This window comes from Seriola dumerili, unplaced genomic scaffold (genome assembly GCF_002260705.1).
Source record: "Seriola dumerili isolate Sdu_G_001 unplaced genomic scaffold, Sdu_1.0 BDQW01000073.1, whole genome shotgun sequence".
Taxonomy (NCBI): domain Eukaryota; kingdom Metazoa; phylum Chordata; class Actinopteri; order Carangiformes; family Carangidae; genus Seriola; species Seriola dumerili.
Genome location: NW_019174328.1, coordinates 3,049,253 through 3,063,606, shown reverse-complemented (window position 1 = coordinate 3,063,606; position 14,354 = coordinate 3,049,253). Strand labels below are relative to the sequence as shown.

General features: G+C 41.6%; 1 protein-coding gene across 1 annotated transcript in view; it reads left to right on the top strand.

Moving 5' to 3' along the window:
• kndc1 (kinase non-catalytic C-lobe domain containing 1) overlaps positions 1-10,365 on the top strand; it is a 40,522-nt gene extending 30,157 nt beyond the window's left edge. The window contains exons 24-31 of the mRNA XM_022743918.1: positions 10-165; positions 455-661; positions 796-878; positions 3,723-3,876; positions 4,658-4,780; positions 5,154-5,213; positions 5,629-5,786; positions 8,263-10,365. Of these exons, the coding sequence (XP_022599639.1) occupies positions 10-165; positions 455-661; positions 796-878; positions 3,723-3,876; positions 4,658-4,780; positions 5,154-5,213; positions 5,629-5,786; positions 8,263-8,491 (1,170 nt within the window). The 3' untranslated portion in view covers positions 8,492-10,365. The remainder of the gene's footprint in view (positions 1-9; positions 166-454; positions 662-795; positions 879-3,722; positions 3,877-4,657; positions 4,781-5,153; positions 5,214-5,628; positions 5,787-8,262) is intronic.
• Positions 10,366-14,354: the final 3,989 nt, after the last annotated feature.

Below are 14,354 nucleotides of genomic sequence, written 5' to 3'. Positions count from 1 at the left end.
TTTCCACAGGTGATTCCTGTCGACAGCCGAGGGGAGGCCCTTCTTGCTGCTCTCCGCAGCCCCCCAAGTACAAGGTGGAGTCAAGGAAGAGATAGCCTTATCAGCATAGAGGACGACGATGACTCTGTGTGCTTGTATTCGTCCACTGAGGATCTCGGCAGAAAGGTAAGTGCATTATAATAACAAGTTACACCATTTGGTTTTGTTTCCTGTTGATTAGTTCAAGTGAGTCTGGACTTTTATTTATACTGTGTGAGCAAGAAAACGATTTGCACTTTCTGCATGCAGATATTTCCCGCCTAAGCGAAACATTTTAAGGGAAATCAGAGAACAAGTTCAGTTGCTGCGTATTCTTTGTGTATAATTTGAATTTTGATTGCTTCTACTGAGTCTACTATCTCACCGTTTTGCAAGAGTACCTTCATGAAACACATCTTCTCTCCAAACTTTTCAGTGGAGGATTTCAAGAGTGGTGGAGCCCTCTGCGTCCATGCCTAAAGACAAAGCCTTCTCCATTGCTGCAGCTCTGCCTATGCCTTGCTATCCCTCCCTGGTCGATGACCTCTCCAGTGTCTGCCTGCACAGTGAGGAGCGACTCCCGTTCAGCAAGAATGAATACAGCGCACAGCACGTAGCCCAACAGCTCACACTCCTGCAGCAGGTACACACATCCTCCATGCATTCAATCCACCACCGTCGTCGTTGTCTCGTTTAACCACTAGAGGGAGACATGTCTCTATGAATGCCCAGAAAGGCTCTAATTCATAAACTTGTGATTTACCTTTTGTAATGCAGGAAATGTTCCAGGAATGTCATCCAGTTCATTTCCTCAACTCCAGAGTCCACGGAGTCGGGGACAAAGTCTCCATCCCAAACAAGTGAGTATAATGTTCGAGCTTAAACACCGTCTACAGTCTTCATATAGGATACAGATGGGTGGCAAATGAAAAGGAAAAACTAACATAGGCCCTGTTCAGACCTGATGCGTCTTGGGTGAGATGATCACAAGTGGACAACTCTAAGAACAGGTGTGAACGCACCCATGATACACTGAAGATGCATTCGAGATCCAGTCATTAAGACCACATTCGGAGGTGGTCTGGGCCAGTTTCATAATGAACTGAAAATATTCTACTTTTTCCAAATGGATTAAACCTAATTTCATTGTAGAGCTGTGAGCAGAGCAATGATTCGCTCAGCCCCTCTTCAGCCTGCTCTCCCTCCCTCTCTCTCTCTCTCTCTCTCTCTCTCTCTCTCTCTCTCTCTCTCTCTCTCAGACACACCCACACACACATTGACAACAGACCCAACAGGCTGCTTAAAAACGACAACTCATACCTGTTTTTTTGCATACAGATCAGGGAAGTGAGATCCCATCACAAGTGGGCACTTGAGTAGCAGGTAGGGGTGCATTCTAATGCCAGGTGTGAAGTGACATACTTAGAGCTGTCCACTTGTGAAGAGATCACCCGAGATGAATGTTAATGCCGGATCTGGACAGGGCCATAGTGTCTTGAGCCCCTTTTACACAGCCTGTTTAAGGCGGGAATGTTGGAACTATATTCCGCCTAGTCGTTCTGCATGAACTGTACCATCACAGAATGAGGGGACATTGTTATTGTTATTGTTGTTCCAGCAATAAAGCAGGCATAATGAGGGGTACTCTTAATGGCAATACAGCAGGATCTCTGTTTAAACAGGGTTTTAGTGAGGTGCTGAGCCACCACATGCTTCCAGTTTCAGTTTCAGTGCTGCTCAGCATAGATCATAAGTCTGTGTAAAAAAAAAATATTTCGCCTCCTTCTGTGTTCTGATATTTGTGGTAGGGAGTCTTGACATGTTGATCCAAAGTCTCCCACAGTGGTTCAGCTCGGTTGAGATTTGGTGACTGTGATAGCCATAGCACTGATTGATGATTCTCATCATTTGAAATAACCATCACACATTCAGTGGCCCCTTGTGATCTATATGGAAACATGATAACAGATTTGTTCAACGACCCCACCCATCTGTACCTAGAGAGTCTACTTTTCATATTAAATTACTTCATCGTAATCTCCTTCTGAACAGTAGGCTATGTGAGTTCCTGTTGACTTAGTAACATGTATGTCATACATAATATAGGGATACTATACATAATATACGGATATTATGTTTGTGCAGCAGCATCTACAAGACAGTTAAATGTTTGTCGGTGGTCAAATCTGGCCTTCCAACAAAAATATTTACCACCCGATGAAAGCTCGGGTTTTCTTCTGTAGATGTAGATGTACAAAACTCATGTAAACTTCAGTAAATATGATTTAAGATTTGTTTAGATTACGATTTTGGCCTCCAACGACTATAAAAACAAGATAATCGAGAGAAAACGATTATTGTGCTGCATTCTGTTTTCACAACCAATGTCACCCCCCCTACAAAAACCATCCGACGTTATGGGTTCCGCCCTCGGTACTGAAGGAATTGGGAAATTGATAGAAGTTTTCTTCCACATTCACCAACTCCGTTTCTATATCCCATGCTCAGATGTCTTTTTCTTATTTCGTGTATAACGGAAATAACTACATAGACACAATGCTTTTTGTTTTGTAATTCGTTTTTTTTTTTTAAATTCAGTTTTTTTTCCAAAGTCAGTGACCAATCGTGTTGAATAATTGTGATGTCAATATTAACCAAAAAATCGTGATTATTATTTTTGCCATAATCCAGCAGCAGTCCTTAAGATTTGTTCCCCCTACATGTAGAGAGATGTACACTGTGCCGGGCTGTTAGAACAGCGCCTGTGTCTGTAATGAAGTCTAATAACCTTAACAGATAGATAAAAAAGTATTAAAATCAACAAGTACAAGAACAAACAGTTTTAATTCCACAGCTTTAGCCTATTTGACCGTAACTGATTTGTGTAATTCACAATCAAAGCAGCTTGACATTTTTTTCTAAAGCAACTTTTTAAGTTTGGTTTTATTGACTTTCCACCAGGATAATCCCCTCACTATCAACACAACAACAACAACAGTCCCCTTCATACTAGCATGAATGAAGCAGGCCACGGCGTGTTGGGTGCGGATAATCTTATCATAGTGCAGCACAAGTCATGCATTTGTGTTTGAGTCCTTTTTGATAAACAAGTATTAATGTAAGATGTTGTAACTCTAGTAGCTCAAACTTACTAACGGGAACAGAGTCGTCTGCTCTCGCATGGGAACTTAAAACAGTTTTATTTTGAAAAGAATTAAAGGAAAGGAAAAAAACAATACAATGAAAACATATATTTTCAAACTGGCCCCTGGCTAAACCTATTTGCTGACCCCTGACGCATGTATACAGGAAGTTTATATGTATATATCCACTGATAGTATGATTCTCTCACTGTATGTGGAAAATTATGTTTCTGGTAGGAGTGCTTCTAATTATAATTTTCATTATCATTGTCATGTGGTCATGAAAGCAATGTCAGCAAACAATGAAGACTTTCATTACAGTTTACTGGAGCCCAAGGTGACTGGCTCCAATAGCTTGTTTTGTGTGGCCAAGAGAAAAGAGCAAAGAAGCACACCTCACATTTTCAGAATCTGCAACCAGATTTCTTTTTGATAAATGACTAAAAAATGACGTAATTATCAAAGTTTCTGTCAGTACATCTTCTTGAAACCGAACAGTCAAGTTATTATTGTTTTTATTGTGATTTTATAGTATAGATGTCTCTTCATCTCCCTCACCAGGAATGTGTCCCAGAACGTGCCGCCAGCAGAGGGCAGCGGTCTGCTCATGTGTGAGGGGACGCTGTCAGACAGCCAGCTCCAGCGGCTGCTCACATATGCTGACAGCGTCACTAACTGGATCTCCTCTGAAATAGTCATCTGTGACTCCACCAAGGTGAGAGGAGACAGAACTCATGAAAGTAACAGGGTCGGCAGGAGCCATTACAGACACAGCATGGGCTTTGTGATCTTATCAAACACGGATTCTCATGTCAGACACTGACCTCCTCTCATGTGCGCTCTGATTCCTCTCTGGTCTCATGGTTGAATGGGTTATAGAGAGTTAGAAACTCTATGAAAAATATTATTACGGATGTTTTTTTTTTTTTTTTCCTTCAGCTACTTCCTGATACTTTCATATAGACACTCCATTCAATCTATAAAATGCTCAGCTCATTTGCATCCATTCAAATTTGTCACATCTTTCACACTTAAATGACAGCTCACATTAAACTACATCTGCTGCTTCAACTTCAGCTTAAAATTGCGGTTACTTTTTATTTGCTTTTCAGTTGACATTTCGCCTGCTTTCACCTCGTCCTCTTTAAAAGACATTTCAACCCGCTGTCGTCTTTCACTCGTCAGCTGACAGTTCAACTGCTTTCAGTGTTTGAAATTGAAATGTTCACCTGCTTTTTAACTTCAATTTAGCCTTTTCTAGTCAAACGGAAAAATAATCAGCAGTAGCAGTAATGAAAATGTAGAACAGTCGACAAGGCACTATTAATATAGACTATACATAGTATTTTTCCAGTGGACGTGCTTCATTATGCAGTCTGCTGTGGTCCCAAGAAAAGCACACCAGCGTAAAGAGCTAGCAGGTTTTTGCATTTTGCCCTGTTTAGCATTTTTTCTCATTGCAAACTCTTTTTTTTTTTTTTTTTTTTTTTTTGCAGACACAAGTTGCTTTGCTGACCAAGTACCTGTGGATAGGAAAACACTGCTATGAATCAAGGAACTTTGCCACAGCCATGCAGGTCCTCCGAGGTCTGGAGAACGTGACTGTCAAGCAATTACCAGTGAGGCTGCATCTCATAAATTACTCTTCAAACAGATTCTGAGTTTGTGTAATAAGTCAGGTGCCCTCGAGCTAAATGTTTTCTTCAGCTGTGATAGGAGTTGGTTGGTGTTTAATTAGTTTCTCAAATGAGAAATTAGCATTAATGCATTCAAATGTGATGTAGAAAGTGAGGAGGAATGTGGCCCACGAAAAGGAGTAATTAAAAACCTAACAATTAAAAGACACCACTGGTTGAGACAATGCAAAAAATTTCCATATTTTAATCTAAAGGCAGGTTATAGTCATTGACTCTGGTGTTGCACTGAAGCCACGGTTTAATTCGTCTTCATTTTGGAGCTACTAAATAAAACTTCCTCATCTCTTGCCAACAGGCTTGGAAACATCTGTCTTCCAAGGTGTTTGAGATCCTGGAGGAGCTGCGAGCTGTGCAGGTGTGTGTGCGTAGGTGTGTTTGAGCAGGCGCACGCTTATGCTGTTTGTAACTGAAGCCTAGGCTGGTCACATATTGTGAAACTGGGCTGCAGGGCAAACAGATCAATAGAAAAACAGCTTCAAGCAACCCGCCTGTGTGCTGAAAGCTTACAGCTGGCTCTGCTTCTGAAAGTTATTCTCAAAAGATCCTGATGCATCAAACAACAGACATTGCTATCTTCCCAGCTCCACTATTTAGATGTAATGAAAACAAACTGTATGCTCTCTTGGTTTTCATATGTAAAGAGGTTAAATTTGTTGAAAATCCTCACAGGTTTTTCACTCATGTTACACATGCTTTTGACTTAATTGGAAATTTTCTCTTCCAGTAAGAAGTCATTTATTTACTGTGCGGCTAAACTGCTCTCTCCTCAGGTGTTCCTGAAGAGCGACGACCTGTGTCTGATGGGGGCAGAGCACTCGAGGAGGAGGCCCACCCTGCCGTCATCGCACATCCTGGCCATGCACGTCCAGCAGCTGGAGATCGGGGCCTTCACGCTCACGACCGGAGCCTACAAGTGGACCAAGCTCAGGTGAGGAGAAAATCCAGATCATTTCTAGATCTGTAATAAGCTGTTGTTGACTTGATGTGGGCGCCCATTTTTTTTTTTTTTTGGTGTTTCCCGTTCCCGCCCTTGTCTTTTAACCTCTGGCTGCTGTTGCCAAATGTTTCAGCCGTGATGGGTTCACACTGTAAACACCACAAAGTTGGGAACACACGTCCACATTCCTGCGTTCACCTGACGCCACCGCAGCTACAGCAGATATCAGATTAAAACGCCATCCTTGACACAGTTACCAATGATGTTAGTTGGCTATCTTTGTCTTGTAGGACCATTTAAATGTTTCTATGATGAAAAAAAAAACAGCAGCAGCATGATCACCATATTCAGTTAATGTGACTTGTAATCTCACTGTAGCCCCTCTGGCTAAAGTATCACTAAACTAGATGTTTTTTGCTTTGTTGGTTTGATTATTCCAAATTATATTATTGATGATATAATAATCGTTAAAAGTCTAATTATGAGTATTTATTAATTGATTAATTTATGACAGATCCTCTCTAGACTTGTTGTAAGACATATGAAACTGCTTTGCTTTGAATAGAAATTTGTCTGATTTGGTTTTCATCGACAAAAAACACATAAAAACTCCCTCATTGAAAAATCGACAATCTATAATCTATGCAAATATTTTTCAGTGCAAAGTATGCTAGAGACGAGATGTCTGTACTTCACTACATAGAAATTTGTTGTGACATCACAAAATCCTGCTGTTATGCTTATGAACACATTATTGGGTGGAGGAGGATTTTAATTAATGATGAAAATTGGAATAATCAGCTCAATACATACTTAGTCCAACTCATGGAAAACTAGACCATTGTTTAACTTGATGGTATGAAAATAAGTCTTCCCTCAACCAAGTGTAGAAAATCTTTTACTTCCACAATAAAGTTGAAGAGGTTCATATGAAAATCCTGCTTACTGTAATAGTCTAAATAAGTCTCCACCCTGCGGTCTGTTTTGGATGAAGAAATACTGTTAATTAGCTCACATGGCATACAGTTAAATATATACAAACATTAGAAAAACAAAAATACCAATGCATACTGACCTGTCACCGTGACTATTATAACAGTAATACTTTTATTTGGTCCCTCATTTAAACCGGTACTTCTCACTGTGATCAAAGTTTCTTTTCCAGGAGAGACCAGTGTACAATAAAACACGTACAGAATGAGCACTGACAAAATGCACATTTACATGCGCACAAACCAATGGTTACACATTAATAAAAACTGAGAATGTTTTAAAAAATAGAAAGACTGATCCATTTTTGAGGGGCACAACCAGATAACCAGTGTTTCTGTTCTGCTTTGAACATGTGGTACAAAGTGAAAAGAATCCTGTTACTTGACATAACTGGATTTAGATGTGAGAGTTTTTTTAGACGAGCTTAAATAATACAGTGCAACATGTCTAGCTGATGACATGTTGCACTGTATTTCACCCGCACAGGAACGGGTCTGTGTGGGTGAAATGGTCTAATTAGCGCTGTGACATCTTTTAATAGCAACTGATATGTTCATAAAACTGCCAGAAAAGAAAGTCTGAGTTTCTTCCTGACCCGACACAACTTAACGCTGTAAGTTATGTTGTGGAACTGGTCGGATCTTTGGTCACAAGCGTCAGATGTCCTCCCACACAATGCAAAACATCCCTATTTAAGGGGCAGACAGGAAGTTAAAAGACAAAATACTGTATCTCAGTGGAGTTCTTCCTTGTTGTTGAGTAACATAGAGGGAATAGACGCCCCGTTTCTTCAAAATATCTCTGCGGCTAAAAGCCCGGTCCTCCCTTCCTCCGTCTCTGCAACTTATGATATAACTGCGAGCTGGAATTTGCACTAATTATGTTAGAGGTGGGATGTTAGTGAAAGTCGCGCACAGCCAGTGAAATTAGCCTGTTATCTATCCTTGTAGTGACACAAAATATGAACAGTTAGTGCCATTAACTGAAAATTAGCTCTCTCCCCACATATTGAGTATCCATCTATGACAAAGTCGGCCAACTCGCATTTTCCTGTGTCCTTCTCCTTCAATCCAATATGGCTGACCAGATGCTGAGGTCACAACAAGTGGCGGTTGGATGGTAATGGCACAGCTGCTGAATTTGGGTTGTTGGTAGGGGTGCCAGTGTTGCACCAGATGGCGCCCGTGGGATGGGGTTTGATTGGAAAAGAGGTTTTGGGCCAGATGCTGAGAGGAGGCTGGGTGAAGCCAGATGCTGGGGTCAGGAGATCTAGCGGGGAACGGCAGAGACACAGCTGTTGAGTGTGGACCCCGGGTTATCCCCGCTCGCTCCAAATCAGGTCACAGACAAAAGCTGATGATGGTGCTAAGAAGAAAGAATATGCAGCCAGACATATTTTCTTTTCATGTTTTCACTTTAAACTCTTGTTCTTTTGCTTCATTTGTCTCATCCATCCATTCATATCTGGGTCTAGGCGCATCGCAAAGGTTGTGAGTCAGGTCCACGCCTTCCAGGAGGCAGTGTACTCCTACAGCCCGGACCGGGATCTGCAGGCCTACCTTCAGCGCCGCATCGCCCGGCTGGCCACCTCTGACATCCACCTTCTGGCCTCGGACAAGGATGCCAACTTCCAGCATTCCAGCGAGCGACAAACGCGGAGAATCCAGGACACGCTGAGGAGGGTAAAGGCCACCTTCCAGTGAGCCGTGCCCCGGTCGCATATCATAGCCCTGGAGTAAGTCACCACCAACAGGTCAAGGCCCAACCCTCAGATGCCTCTGTTGTCGTGGCAACAGAGCCTAGTAGACTGGAAAACATTTTCCGCTGTCGTATGTTCATTTTGTTCCCTAACTTCAGTCGGTAAAATCAGTTTAACTTTATTTATAACTCACACCCTTTAGATTACACAGGTTCTGCTGTTGGTCACACATCTGTTTGGTTTTGATATTCAACATCTTTCTTCACAAAGATAAAAATAATGGCTGATGTTTGTAATTTGCAGTATTTCTCCCTCAGCTCATATACTGACATTTGTTATCTGACCATGTAATTTAGCTGTTAAGGCCTCCATGTAATCACATGTGGACTGAACATGGCAGGAATAGGGAATATATTTCAAAAAATACAGGCTGGCAAAGTGGGCAACTGCACCAGGGCCTGAGAACCCCAGGAGCCCCTGACAGCCACAAGCTCGCTGTGTAGCAGCTGCAGTAATATGATCAACTGGGACTTAATTTAGGAATATGCACCATTAAAGCACAAGATAACTGACATGATGAGGGCAATAAGGTGGAATCCTCCTTTATTAGCCAAACTGGGAATGACAGTGTTAGTCTGTCAGCCTGTCAGTCCTTTATTTTATTATTCATTTATTTTTTGCAGTTAAATTTAAGTTTTTCCCGCCACTGTCAGATCGTCAGATGATGTTTAGTTTGCTCAACACAGATTAAATTTTCAGGTAAACTTTGTCATCTCAAATTCCCTCTGGATGTTGTCTTCAACAAGAAGCCTGGACTTTGTCACCGGTCCATGGTTTGTAAAATGTCTGTCAATGAACTAACAGCTAAAACAGTGTTTTCACACTTGCAGGTTCCTGCAGTGGAAGGGCTATATAGTGCTATAGAGAGAGGTGAGACACAATCATCATTAAACTATAGGGTAACAGTTCACACCTTCAGTCGCTCCAGGAGGACATAAAGTTGCACTCTGTTGTGACAGATGTAGTTGTGCATCAAAAAAAAAAAAAAAGGAGGTTAAGTTCAAACACAGGACAACAACTGCAAGAAATGGGCACCAATGTTGGATTGTCAGACACAGCCCCCCCTCTCCCCCACTTCTGACGTTGCACACGTGCGGCGGGAAGGATTCCAAAGCTATTCAGTATAGTATACTGGCGCCTTGTTAGCTAATCTAAAGGGCTGTGTCTTATGGTCTTGCGCAAAGATCTAATTTTCAGACCTCCTTCATTTCAGCTGATATTGTACGTAGAAGGTGCATATTCCTGAATTAGATCATATTCAATGAACTCATCACACAGCAAACTGGGGGGCATGTCTTTCCAGCAGAGGAACAACCTGCACAGTGCAAACAAGGAGGAGGGAATGGGGGTAAATAGGGGCCCAGCAACTAATTTTTGTCCTTGGTCCTATTCCAGGCCTTGTCAAACATTCAGATAAAATCTATTTGATGTTGCTGAATTGTGTCTGATTTGTAGGAAACATTACTAATAACGCAGAATGGTTAATCATTCGTTTTTTTACCAATTAGGACTTTACCAAAATGAGATTTATATGACTAGCTTGGTAAATTAATATCTAATATTAATTCCATTTAAACAGCACAATGTGAAATAATTGCGTTTATTATCAATAGTGTGTCGTGAAGCTAGACAAGCTTGCTGTCACGACAGTACCTTACTATTACAGAGAAAATGATAGAACATAATGAGATGTCAGTGCAAAATGTTATATGAGGAGTGAAGCTGAGTCTGTGTCTATTTTTCTATTTTCCTGCCCGCTCTCTCTCCTCCATGGTTTTTTGCCCTGAAACACACCGTGGAGATGGAATGTGACGTGCTACGAAGATTTGCTTAATTTAGCCAAATAAATGAGATTTTATAAGCTCTCTCTTGCCAAAGCGTATTATTGTCAGACAATATCCATGATAGAATGGCTGCATGGCAGGTTACAGTCCTGTTACATCTGTCAGGGGGCTGTGGGAGGCGGTGGGGGAGCCGAAGCTCGGGTTTCTCTCCTCCCATTAGGATTTACAGTGTGTGGTGATGACATCATAGTGAACTTTTTGTGCTTTCTGGTATTTCTTCCTTTTGAATGTCACTCAAGGACTTTCTCTGGTAGAATGGCTACATCAAATTTAAGTAGGTATTCAAGACCAGACCACAAGAACACTTTTTTACTTTGTCATAGTATTTGGACACATGCGTGAGTTCATTAGTTTATCCAGGCAAAATGAATCTTTGTGTTTTGTTGACATTTGTACCACGTCCTCATGGTTTGGGGTCCCACAGGTGCCGCTGCTCAGTGTGTAAAAATAATAATCACAACTGCAGAATTATTATTTCTTTTTACTCTGGCCTTTTTAATAAAATAAAAAAAAACATAGAAAGGTATTTAAGAAGTAATCCTTCCCTTCGCCTCAAACTGGGCTCAAACTGTTAATGAAGGAGACTAATTATGACCTTAAAGCATTATTATGGCACCAGCTCATATATATCTTATTTTAAATGTTATATGGGCTGTGAATCAACACAAATATATATATTATTATATTTTGTATTCTTTGCCAAATAGTCATTTGCAGACAGTTTTACGTCAGACATAGTGTTATTACTTATGTTTTGGGTCAATTAGTCCCTGATAGACATGATGACTATTACAAACTGTTACATAATAAATCCAGACTTTAGGGTTTTGTGAGAGGTAGAGCTGCTTAAAAAGTCCTGTCAACTCCAATCACAGATAGAGACATGAAAACACTTTGTATTTAACTGTGTTTTACAGACTCCAAACAGAAATGTGTTATTTTCTACAGCAAATTATTTCCGAATCATGACATCAATTCAAAATCAGGTTTACAATTTCTCAAAGATTTAGAAAAGGTCATGAAGTATCAAGATGATAAAACAATGTTAAATATGCTCTGTGTTAGGGGCTTTTGTGTGCGTGCGTGCGTGCATGCGTGCGTGTGTGTGTGTGTGTGTGTGTGTGTATACTCATATGATGGCTCTTCTTTCTTGCTTCTATCATTTTACTTCAGAATATGAATGCAGGACTTCCAGTTGTAACGGGCTGCTGTATGTTTACACTGTGGTAAAGGAATAGTTTGCTGAATAGTTCTTGCACCACTGGTCCGGGATCTCCAGTGCTATTGAATTTCAAAATAAAAGCTGCTTGTGTCACTTCCAAACAGTACAATAATATTAGCTGCTGGGTGATTTTTTTCTTCTTCTCCAGATCAGAGTCCCACAATAAATTAGAATATAATGAGAGTTGCAGCTTTTCCTGTGGGACAGACAGAGCTCGTGTGGGGCAGAGCTGAGGAAACAGGCGCAGTGTGAAGGAGACGTCCCGGGCGCTTTTTCATTGTTATCTACCGGGATCAGGGCGCATCTTCAAAGCTGCGGAGATAAAGAGCTCCAAAAGGCTGAAGGGACTCCTGCCTTCACAACGACAGATCACCGATAAAGGAGACAACCAGGCCCAGCCTCTTATCTGCATTGTCATATAACTAAACGATCAGTTTAGCAGTATTGTCCCTGAGCTGGTGCGTGCAGAGCTCTCTCAGGGGAGGGCCCGCAAATCCCACAGGTTAGACGCTGTCTGACGGAAAGTTGTGTCTCGGTTTATTTGGCGCCTAAAAGACATGATGTGAAACTGTGAGTCACCGTGTTGACTGTGTACAGAGAAGCGGAGAAGGCTGAACATTTATCTTTAGATAACTTCACTGAGTTTATATTGATCTTGTACCTGTTGTATTATAAGTGCGGTATGTCATCCTTCAGTATGTGAGGCAGTCAGTCTCAGGATCACCCAGGTCTGTTTCTATGGGCTGGTTTGCGCTCCCAGGGTTTTCCCAGCTTCCTCGCAGCTTGTTTTAGCATATTTACATTTGAACGGGCCGACAATCCACTGTAATTGTGTTGCTACTGTAATGCCTTTGATCCGTAATGTTTGAAGCGCCTGTGCCAAACGCTGGCTGTTGGGTAGCTGGCGCCAGCAGCTCACCGGGGTATCAAAGACGCGTCAAATAAGAAACCATTGGAGGACGGCGGTATGAGCCCCCGTTTGATAACACGAGTAAAATCTGCGAGGTGGAGTTCTCACAGGACAGGTTTGTTTTTGGTTTTGTGACGCGACAGTGCAGAGGGTGTTACTGTCGCTCTGAAGCTGAGTTTGACGCACACAATCACTGTCCTTATTATAGTCCATTTCCCGTTTGGTCACTGGTGAATCTCTGTAATAGGCCCATTGTTTACACGATAGTCAGTTCAGTCAAAGTGTATCAGCAATAACCAGAAGCCAAATGACACATCTGTGCTGAGAAAGAATCATTAAAAAAAAAAAAAACCTTTTCTTTGGTCCCCCTGTATTTTCTATTTTCTGCACTGAACCAGGAAATATAATGTCATCACACATCAGGTCCAATGAATCACCTTTAAAGCATGGATCACTGTGATAAGGATTAAGGAGCTATTTTGGAGCTGCACCTTGAATACTAAATGACTAAAGATATATCCAGTGGTGGAAGAGGTGCACACATCAGTTGCTTATGTAAAAGCAAACTCATAAAAAAAGTACTCCTTTATTAGAACAAGTCCAGGACTATGAACTTTACAAAATAAAAGTGTTTGACACGGCACCATGCAGAATAGATCTCGTCATTGTCATAATATATTGGATTACAGAGTGGTGGAGCTCATTATTTGGATAGAATAATATCTACCCACTACCCGTGCAAAATCTTAACCTGCAAGTAACAAGCGGCTCTAGGTGAAATAAATATATGGAGAACAACATGAGCTCCTGAAATGTAGTAAAGAAGATGTAAAGTAAAATGGAGATACTCAAGTAAAGTACATGCATGTCAAATTTGTACTTACTGGAGTAAAAGTTACTTTCCACCATCCTGTTGACTCATTATTAGTGTGTCCTATAAGTGACAAAAATAAGCCATATGGTTTAAACAAGCCAGAGAGAGGGAGAGCAGTGAAAGCGATGGGACAGTCAAAGGACTATTTTCCAATCTCTCCTTTCTTTGTGCGGCTCTATGTTCGTTTCTGATGAATCAGTTTCTGACTGTTCAAAAAGTGTCAGAAAACTTTCCTCACTCAAAAACTGTCATTTCGCAGCCAACTAAAGCACATGCATATCTCCAGTGACTGTCATATGAGAAAGTGGTCGTTACTGTATTGGAGAAGTGGTACAACGGTGAGGGAGGTTATGTCAAATCAAAGCGTGTTTTAACTTCCAGAGAACGTGTTTACAACATTACAAAGGATTTCATTGGGACCTAGGTGGACCCCTGCACCCGCTTCCACAACTACTACATTAACACAGGCTGATGGTTATGTCTCTCTTCATCAGACCCGGGTATCAGTAATTGCATCCATGTTAAATTACGCATTCTTGTGGCCGAGTATTATTTAAAATGACTGAGCCGAGCCTAATAAGACTGCTCGTCCTGACTCCTCTCCTCCGCTGCTCCTTGCAGCAACATGGAAGTATTTGTCCCCTCTCCTGCCCGGGGTACAGCTGTTTCTGCAGGGCCCTCAGTTTCAGTCGGGGCGGACAAATGTATGAGCTCAGGGGGATTCTCACAGACTCAGTGGCGCCAGGTCTCCACACACTCACAGGATATGTAAAGACTTCAATAACGAGCCATTAACCCCTAATCATCAGGATCGATCGGGCGTTAACAAGGACCTCTACATATGCAAATTGCGGTGAGCGGCCGGCCCCTATAAAAGCTGACCCCGGAGAGGAGCTGCTGCCACACACTCCCTCTGACATCTGGTGGATTTACAGGTCACTGAGCAGCACTGCGAAC